This window comes from Quercus robur, chromosome 11 (genome assembly GCF_932294415.1).
Source record: "Quercus robur chromosome 11, dhQueRobu3.1, whole genome shotgun sequence".
Classification (NCBI taxonomy): domain Eukaryota; kingdom Viridiplantae; phylum Streptophyta; class Magnoliopsida; order Fagales; family Fagaceae; genus Quercus; species Quercus robur.
The window spans coordinates 23,744,958-23,755,136 of NC_065544.1; the positions used below are offsets into that span (position 1 = coordinate 23,744,958).

At 34.7% G+C, this 10,179-nt stretch overlaps 1 protein-coding gene across 1 annotated transcript; it reads left to right on the forward strand.

The window, feature by feature from the left end:
- Window positions 1-239: 239 nt before the first annotated feature.
- Window positions 240-9,760, forward strand: LOC126707353 (2-oxoglutarate-dependent dioxygenase 19-like). Its single transcript, XM_050406958.1, has 4 exons — window positions 240-512; window positions 609-844; window positions 7,773-8,100; window positions 9,226-9,760. Exons 1-4 carry the CDS (start codon window positions 240-242, stop codon window positions 9,475-9,477), a joined length of 1,089 nt encoding a protein of 362 aa, XP_050262915.1. The 3' UTR covers window positions 9,478-9,760.
- Window positions 9,761-10,179: the final 419 nt, after the last annotated feature.

A 10,179-nucleotide genomic window follows, 5' to 3' on the forward strand; every position in this document is an offset into this window, starting at 1 on the left:
AATTTTCTCAATTGATTTTCCAATCTTAGACTTGATTTTAACAATTCTAGCGGATAGAAAATTTTTCAATTACATCAAAATTATCTTTGGATTGTGGATATTTCCACTTCAGTGAAAAATATCCACAATCATTATCAACAAATGGCCTTTCTGTTCAATTTCTATCCACAATCATTGATCTCCAATTCTCCATTATACCTCTCTCTCTCTCTCTCTTTCTCTCTCTCTCAGAGTCATCCATGGCTGCTATTCCCCAACCCTCTCAGCCATCTCCTACTCAAATTTCCAAGATGACGACATATATTAAGAGAGTAGCTGAATCACCTGGGCTCACCTCTGTTCCTTCAAGTTACGCTTTTACCCCCAGTCCCAATGATGAAGCAGTTTCTGAAGACCCAGAAGACTCAATTCCAATCATTGACTTCTCTCTACTCACTTCTGGTACTCCTGATCAACGGTCCCAACTTATCCAAGAGCTTGGCCAAGCCTGCAAGGACTGGGGCTTCTTCAAGGTAAAACGTACATATATTTACATATGTGACATAGTAGTAATCTTCTGCAATATTGTATATGCATGTGTACGCAGTATTGATTTTGATGAGTCTCAGGTGATCAACCATGGTGTTCCGGAGAGCTTAATGGAGGCAATGATAGAAGGCATTAGAGGATTTTTCAATCTGACAGACGAAGAAAAGAGAGAATTTGAAGGGAAAAACCTTTTGGACCCAATCAGGTGCGGAACCAGCTTCAATACATCAATTGAAAAGGTTTTTTGCTGGAGAGATTATCTCAAGGTGGTTGTACATCCTGAGTTTCACTTCCCCAACAAACCTGCAGGATTCAGGTACCCGGTTTTCAATAGTTAGAATCATTGTCTAAAATCAAATAAAAAACCCATGTCCCATTGCCGTAAAATGTTTTATGGAAAACTTTGTTAGCATTTTTTCGTGTTTTGCTTTTGTAAAGATTGGTCAAATTCATAGTTTTAAAAATCGGAATAATCACAGCACCCAAAAAAAGGAGTTGTTCTCGGTTATTTTGGTTAAACGGGGATCAGACCGATAGGTTTTCTTTCTTTTTTTTCTTTTTTTTTTTCTCTTTTTTTTTTTATTTTTTTTATTTTTTATTTTTTTAACAGTATAGGAATTCTATTTTAATCTAATTTATATATATTTATATATATATATATATATGTGTGTGTGTGTGTGTGAAACTTTTAAAATATATATATATATATATATATGTGTGTGTGTGTGTGTGAAACTTCTTTTAAAAACTTGAATTCCGATCCTTACCCCTTGTCCCCCATAAAGATTTATACTTGTGAAGTGACTATCACGTCTGTGTAGTGATGGATCGGATAGTTGAATAGGTGGGTTCATAATTAATTAATTATTAATTTTAAGTTATAAAATTATATAATAAATTTAAAACTAAGAATATTTAGTATTAACTACATAAAAGTTTTCTTTTAAGAAAAATGTAAGTTTAGTTATCACATCTTATATTTAGAAAATTAAAAACACAACAAGTATGGCATGTAACACGTTGCGTAGCTTTTTCTTCTTTATATCAAAGTTCAAGAAATACAGAGATAAGCCAATGGTTGATCAAAAGAACAAAAACAAAAAACACACAACTAGTAGAACGACACTCATTCATTGCCCAACTTACCCCACTTCCCCCGACCTCGGTTGTTTATCTTCTTGTTATTATCGCCGCCACTTTCCACCGACCCCACTTGTTTATCCAAATACCTCGTTGCTTATCCCCAACTTGAATAAGTTTGAAAATAGCTTATTTTTAGTTTTTATTTTTATTTTTATTTTTTCATAAATATACTTGTACTTATTTTTAAAAGTAAGAAAAAAGGTTAGATTTTAAAAATCTATGCATAAAAACTGAAAAAAAAAATTAAAAATTAGTTTATAAGTTAATTTCAAACACACATAAAGTTATGCCTTCGTTGCAGGGACAGGCCCAAGATTTTAAGCTAGCGGGGACCGAAGTATAAAGAAAAAAAAAACTTTAAAAAGGCATTCGTATAGTATTAAAAAATTATAAACATTTAAAATCATTGTTCTTAATACATTAAGATGTAATTATTTACTAACAAAAACAAAAACAAAATAATGTTTATTTTAATCCTAAGATGGCTAGGATTTTTTTTTTGGTTGAAGTTAGAGCGTTCACAGTGGTGACGCTAACAATTTTAGTTTTTAGCATCCTCAAAAAGCTAATTTTTCTATTTTACCATTCCACTTTACAATACATCTAATATCAAATATTCTATTTTTTTTATCACTTTGTTTATATATTATAATCAACTCATTAAAATAATAAAGGAAGCAAAAGAATTTGAGTTTTTTAATTGAAGGAATAGATATAATCTTAATAAAATATTGTATTTTATTTTTAACAATTAGCTACAGTCAACTGGTATTTATACTAGTTTATTATAGTTACAAAAAAAATTAGCTTTAACTTCTCCAATAACACATGATTTTTCGGTTCTTTGGTGGTAAAATAGTTTTTTTTTTTTGCCAAAATATAATCACCATTGTGAATGTTTTTATTGTTTTTGTTAAATTTTTGGATTGGATAGTTGCTATTTGGGTGAGACTAGTTAGACTTATTGGGGATAAAGGGAGCCCAACTACAAAAATGAAATGTACTATAACTATAAATAAATAAAAAACAATTTGGACCAGGGGGGGCCTAGGCCCCCACTTGGGTCCGTCCCTACTTGGTTGACATGCTTGTTGCCTACCCAGATGGTGCCACCATTAAATCCCTCCCCTCAACTTTTTTTTTTTTTCTAGCTTTATCTTACACTCCCATCATTCATATCAGTGGCAAATAATTGTCATGGCTACTGCATTTTGGTGTTTTAACCAAACCGCTCCATAACCGGTCGAACCGTCTTGATCCATAGTTCCTCCAGTCAAACTATCCGGTTCTAGTTGAATTTACTTTTTGTGGCATTTCTAGTTTTTTTTAAAAGCAATCGGATCGGATTAATTTCTGGCCTAGGAGCTTTTGTTGGACCCATTTGGAACAAAGCTAGTTTGATCTCTTCTGCATTAAACTCACTGGACAAAATATTTTGCATATCAAAGGTTGCCTTACAAGGGACTACCTTAAGACATTCATCCATCTGATCAAACAATCTTGCATTGAACAACTCCTCAAAATAATCTAACGCCACTTGGGCTATATCCTCCATATCATCCACCCATTGGTTGAGAATATCCCTGATCCCTTGAATATGGTTTCGCCTCCACTGTTGAGATGCTTTAGAGTGAAAGAATTTTGTATTCTTATCACCATGCTTTAACTAAGAGATCCTAGAACTCTAAGCCCAATACATCTCTTGCTCAAGTAGCAGTTCATCCAACCGTTTACTTACTCCCAAAAATTTTGCTCTATTTTCAGGTGTAACATCTTCTGCAATCAGCCCCTCAATCCATTTCTGTAGGCTTTTAATCTCCTCCACATTCGAATCAGTTTTAGCTGAACCCCAAGCTAATAGTTCATCACCACAACACCTTAATTTTTCTTTAACAGAGTCCAAACCAGTCTCTTCTACCCCAACCCACTTCCAAGCTTCCTTAATCACATCTTCACAATCCTCCCACAAAAGCCAAGACTCCTCAAATAGGAATTTTCGAACACTTCTACCTCTTTTTTGACCGAAGCTTCTAACTTGAAGAAGAATAGGCAGGTGGTCCGATACATGGGAAGATAAATGTGTGACTGAACTTAACTGAAGTTTCTACCTCTATCCCTTTGTTGCCACTGCTCTATCAAGTCTGATCTTTGTGTTTGCTTCCCCAGGTCGAATGTTGTTCCATGTGAAAGGGTAACCCTTAAACCCCAATTCTTCCAACTGACATAAATCCAAGGCCTCCCAAAATGCTTCAATTTGTCCATAATTAGGTGGGCGTTTGCTAAGCTTTTCAAAAGAACTAAGAAAAGCATTAAAATCTCTAATACAAAGCCATGGTCCATCAATAAAATCTTCAAATGAGTCAATAATTTCCATGACTTCTCTTTCTGAGTTGCTCCTGGCAACCCATAAGAACCTGTGAAGAACCATTCAAAGCCATCCACTTCCTTTACTTTAGCTAAAACATGATTAGCTGTAAAGTTTATTACCTCCATCTATACATCATTCTTCCAAATCAATGCCAAACCACCTCCAGAGTCTGGGTGCTTCACAATAATCTGACTAGGAAAAGGTAGATTTTCATACAACTTCAGAAAACCTTCCTTATCCAATCGAGTTTCCATGAGAAAGCACACCGTGGGAGCATGTTCCCTCATAATCCTGCGAAGGTCACAACCTATCCAAGGGTTCCCAAGCCCTTAGTAGTTCCAACTTAAGAGCCTTATTGTTCTCAACAGGGGTGATCCAACCTCCCCCCCCCCCCCCCCCCCCCCCCCCCCCCAGGCATGACCGTTGTATCATAATCATCATTAGTACTATCACTATCAAACCTTCCTCTTTTTGCAGCATGTTCTTCTTGCATAACATTCATAACCGTGGCCTTGTTTAATTCCACTCCTCCCTTCCCAAGTGTAGGTAAGTATAGGGCCTTAGTAATTCCACTTAAGCCAAAGTCTATATGGTTAAAGCGAGTCCATTTAGCTTGTGTCTTCAATACACTTGGCCCATTAAAATCAGGAGCCCAGTCAGCCTTTAGTCCCGTGTCATCCATACTACCCACTGTAGTTAAGTTTGTATCACCACTATTTTCGCCCATAATATCCGTATCAACTCCACTAGTCACGTTGGCAGTCACTCCTTTATTTCCGAGACCAATCTGCTGAGAATCAAGGATAATACCATGCAACACAACGTGCTGGGAAACGGATGCAATCCCTTGATTATCGTTTAGCATCAAATCAGCAGTTATCCCTAAACTTACGACCTTATCTCCATCTTTATCGCTAGGAAATTCTACAGCCACCTCCTCTGCCGTCAAACACTTCACCACCAATGTATGACGTGTATTCTCTACTATATCATCATTGAACTTAGTCCTTTGGGTTTTCTCACATCTTGGAGGAGATTTAGGGCGACCACCTGACACCTTCAGCCAGTCCCCATACTGGTATTCCACTGTATTTCCAGTCTTCACCATCGTAAAGTGCTACGCACAGAGGTGCAAATTGTGTCCCAACAAACCACAGTAATGGCGAAAAATGGGAAGGCGCTCATACTTATACTTCACCCATGACCATATTCCATCTGACCCAGCTATAAAACTACCCCTTCGAAATGGCTTTTCAAGTGGTAAAGCCATTCGCACTCTTATATACAAGTTCTGCTCTACTGGTCTACGACTCCTTTTCACTTCCTCCAAAGCTCCCAGCCTACTTCCCACCTCCAACACAACCTTAGGGGAGATCATATCAAATGGGGCACCCCAAATTTGAACCCATAAAGATGCATGGGTCCGTTTAATATTACTCCTAGTCATCCCTATCTACCACCATTAAAGCATTAGGAGTTGATTATCAAACGTCCAAGGCCCACCCTTGAGAACTCGATTCATCTCAAACTCCGATTGGAATTTGAACTGAAACAAATTTGACCCCACCTCTATAATCTGCATTTGATCATCCCTTCCCCATGCTCATCGTAAAACCGTCTTTGCTGCCCTCCTATTAAACGCTTTACACATTAGGAATTTGCCAATGAGACTAAGACTGCAGCTTTCTAAGGCTTCCACACGTCCTTCATCAGAAATTTCTATAACCACTTCTTCATCAGCAGTCAATTTCATATTCTCCAAACCATCAATTACATCCTCAGCCATGACAACAATGATTCAATTATAACAAAATAAAGCAAAAAGCAAAACACTCAGGGCCGGTCTAAGGGAGGGAGGGACTTGTTGTTAGGCGAGAGGGAGAGCTCTAGCACGGGAGAGTTTATACTTGTATAAGTTTGAAAATGGCTTATTTTTAGTTTTCTTTTTTTATTTAAAAAATATATATATATACTTGTACTTATTTTTAAAAAGTAAGAAAAAAAAAGTTAGATTTTAAAAATCTATGCATAAAAACTGAAAAGAAAAAAAATTAGCTTATAAGTTAGTCTCAAACACATATAGAATTATGCCTTCGTTGCAAGGATAGACCCAGGATTTTAAACTAGTGGGAACCGAAGTATAAAAAAAGAAAAAAAAAACTTTAAATAGGGATTCATATAGTATTAAAAAATTATAAACACTCAAAATCATTGTTTCTTAATACCTTAAGATGTAATCACTTACTAACAAAGACAAAAACAAAAACAAAATAATGTTTTTTTTAATCCTAAGTTGGCTAGGATTTTATTTTATTTATTTTTTGGTTAAAGTTAGAGCATTCACAGTGGTGATACTAACAATTTTAGCTTTTAACATCTTAAAAAACTAATTTTTCTATTTTACCATCCCACTTTACAATACATCCAATATCAAATATTCTATTTTTTTTTTATCACTTCATTTATATAATATAATCAACTCATTAAAATAATAAAGGAAGCAAGAGAATTTGAATTTTTTAATTGAAGGAATAGATATAATCTTAATAAAATATTGTATTTTATTTTTAACAATTTGCTACTGTCAACTGGTATTTATACCAGTTTATTGTAGTTGCAAAAAAAATTAGTTTTAACTTCTCCAATAACACATTATTTTTTGGTTCTTTGATGGTAAAATAGTTTTTTTTTTTTTTTTTTTTTTACTAAAATACAATCACCATTGTGAATGTTTTTATTGTTTTTGTCAAATTTTTGGGTTGGATGCTATTTGGGTGAGACCAATTAGGCTTATTGGGGACAAAGGGAGCCCAACTACAAAAATGAAATTTATAATAACTATAAATAAATAAAAAACAATTTGGACCAGGGGGGGCCCGAGCCCCCATCTGGGTCCGTCCCTACTTGGTGCCACCATTAAATCCCTCTCCTCAACTTTTTTTTTCCAGCTTTATCATACACTCCCATCATTCATATTAGTGGCAAATAATTGTCATGGTTGTTGCATTTTGGTGTTTTAAGCAAACTACTCCATAACCAGTCGAACTGTCTTGATCCACAGTTCCTCCAGTCAAACTATCAAGTTCTAGTTGAATTTACTTTTTGTGGCATTTCTAGTTTTTTAAAAACAATCGGATCATATTAATGTCTGGTTCCCAATTGAAATAGTTGAATCGGCCAGCCTAGTTCAATTTTTAAAACCATGGTCAAACTTGAAATTTTTTCTTTTAATTGTAAAATCCTTTGTAAAATGTTTTTACCTTAAAAAGCTAGGTAAATCATTTCACAAAAACATACAACAGATCTTCCAACCCATCTAGTGTCTAGTTCACCAAAGCTGGATGTAAGGTCAATTTGGTAACTGAGCTGGTGATTTTGTTGGTTTGTAATTGAAAATTTTTACATGTCACAAAACATTTAAAAATATTTTATAGCAAAATAAATGGAGTGTTATGCTTCACCAATCACAACTTGTTATGTGTACTTTTTTTTCATTTATTAACTTACTAAAGTTTTAAAAAAATAAAATAAAATAAAATAAAAAATTCTAACACATAAAAAAGTTGTAATTGGTGGAGTATAAAATACAAAAAGTCGAACTAGAAATTTCTAATGGTCTAAAACCTATTTTGAGATAGGCATAAATTTCTTATGCTAATTTGATTGCATTTCCATATCCAATTATCAAAATGGCTAACAAGTTTGTTCGTTGGCTTGGTTGCAATTGTTGCAGTGAGCTTTCATTGGAGTATTGCGAAAGAACCCGAGGAGTGGCAAGGGAATTACTTAAAGCAATATCAGAGAGCTTAGGGTTGGAACCCTTCTACATTGAAAAGGTCATGAATTTAGATAACAGTTTTCAAATGTTCACTGCAAACTTTTACCCACCCTGTCCACAGCCAGAACTTGCAATGGGCTTGCCACCACATTCGGACCATGGCCTCTTGTCTCTCGTCACACACAACGGAATTGGTGGCTTCCAACTACAACACAATGGGATGTGGGTCAATGTTAATTCCATTCCCAACTCCTTTCTAGTCAACATTGCTGATCAACTTGAGGTGCACCCTTTTTTCTCAATTACACATTCTCAATTCCTATCTCACTCTTTTAATGTGCAATTTTACCTATTTTATGATTTCTTTTTTCTATGAAGCTTTTTGTTCTATTGCTAAATCTCCTTTTAAGTCAATGTTTCTTGTATGATTTTGGGGTCATAGGCATTCGAGTTCATGTTTCAAATTTTCCAATTTACAATAAGCTAAGACAAATTTCTATATGCCCTCTTAGGTTAGGTTTAGCGTTATGTTACAATGTTATTGCATTTTGTTGAGATTAAATATGTTATTTAGCACTAGAAAGAAATATTAGGTAGAAGCACAAGGTAATTTGGTGATTCTAGTGGTTTTTTTGTTTTTTAGGGGGAGGGGGGTTATTTAGTCATTTTGGAGAATTTAGGAATATTTTGGTCATTTTAGAGTATCTAAGATATTTTGATCATTTTGGAGATTCTATGAATGTTTTGGTGATTTTGAAAATTCAAGGGAATTTTGGTCTTTTTTTAGGTTTTCAGGGCATTTTAGTCAATTTGGGGGGTTTAGGGGGTTATTTCTCTAATTTTTAACATTCCAGGAGTTTTTTTGGTTATTTTGTTGATTCATGATATTATTGTTATTTAGGATATTATGAGAATATTTTAGTCATTTAAGGATTTGGATGGTTTTTTGGTTAATTTAGAGGTACCATAGGTGTTTTAGTTATGTTGAAGTTTCCAATGGTATTATGGGCATTTCAAAGATATTTTAATTCAAAGGGTATTTTGGTAAATTTAAAAGCTTTGTGGAGGTATTTTGATCATTTTAAAGGTTTTAGGGGAGTTTTAGTCATTTTGGAGTTTCCATGTGTTATTTTGCTCATTTTGGGCATTTATAGAGTATTTTGCTCATTTTGGAGATTCTATATGTATGTTGCTCTTTTTTAAATGGTATTTTGGTTATTTTGGAGGCTTTGGGTATGCACATTGTGAAGTGGATGAAGGTGGAAAACATCACTTTTATTTTTTTTGGCAAAAAATAATTTATGCCCATCATAATTGTATTTTCTTAGTCAATAGAAGATATTTTTAGTTTCTAGGTGAAATTCTTGGTTTCTTATAATTATCGCAATGTCAATTTGTTTCATTTCAGGTTTTGAGTAATGGGAAATACAAGAGTATTCTACATCGAGCAGTTGTAAACAAAAAAGTCACAAGGATATCACTTGTCATGACAAATGGACCATCACTTGATAAGATTGTCAACCCAGCACCAGAGTTAGTAAACAATGGAATCGATCAACCTGCATACCATGGGATAACGTATAAAGAATACTTCCAATGGCAACAAAGCAACAGTCTTAATGGGAAAGGAATCTTGGATCGCATACGCATCATGAAGTAAGAGCTTTTGTCTTAGGGACACAACAAATGGCTATAGCCCGTGCACTTAATTGGACAAAGCGTCCATCAAATGCTCCACTCCATTTGATGAGATACGATACAAACATATATGTAGTTAATCTTAAACATGTATCCATATCATATTAGATCTAACTAGTACATTCGAGCAATAAACCTAAGACAAACCCAAGCTACTTAACTTCTTGTATAAGGTTTTATCGTCTATTATTAGTGAGTGTCTTTGTGCATAGCAAACTTATTAGTAATAATTTTCTTTTGGCTTATGGTTTTTTTGCTTCTCCTGCATGTAGTCATTTACAAGCTTCCTTAGTGTGAATAGGGTATCATCACTATATTGTGTCAAGAAATCTACAATATATTCAGGCAGTTTTGTCAACAAATCCTACAATTTTGCACCCAAATTCTACTTCTACTCAACAGTCATTATTTGCCTAGCAAGCTCTGACTTAACACTAACATCATTCCATGCTAGGGTTTTGTTCTTTTTAGTAGGTGGAATTTGAGTAGTAGTTTCACTTTCTATTGATGAGGCAATGATTTCTCATAAGTTCTAACTGTAAACTTCTTCTTAATAGCTATGGGTGCAAGTGCCCCCACTGCGGATGTGGCAGATGTGGTTTCCTTATAATTATGCCTCGACCTAGGGTGGACCGTATGAAGGGTGAAAATGGAGTCACTGCCT

Excerpts from the sequence above, each read along its gene's own strand:
- LOC126707353 (XM_050406958.1), top strand. The coding sequence starts at position 240 with ATGGCTGCTATTCCCCAACCCTCTCAGCCATCTCCTACTCAAATTTCC. Across the intron at positions 513-608 it reads AGGACTGGGGCTTCTTCAAG|GTGATCAACCATGGTGTTCC; the intron begins GTAAAACGTACA and ends GATGAGTCTCAG. Across the intron at positions 845-7,772 it reads AACAAACCTGCAGGATTCAG|TGAGCTTTCATTGGAGTATT; the intron begins GTACCCGGTTTT and ends CAATTGTTGCAG.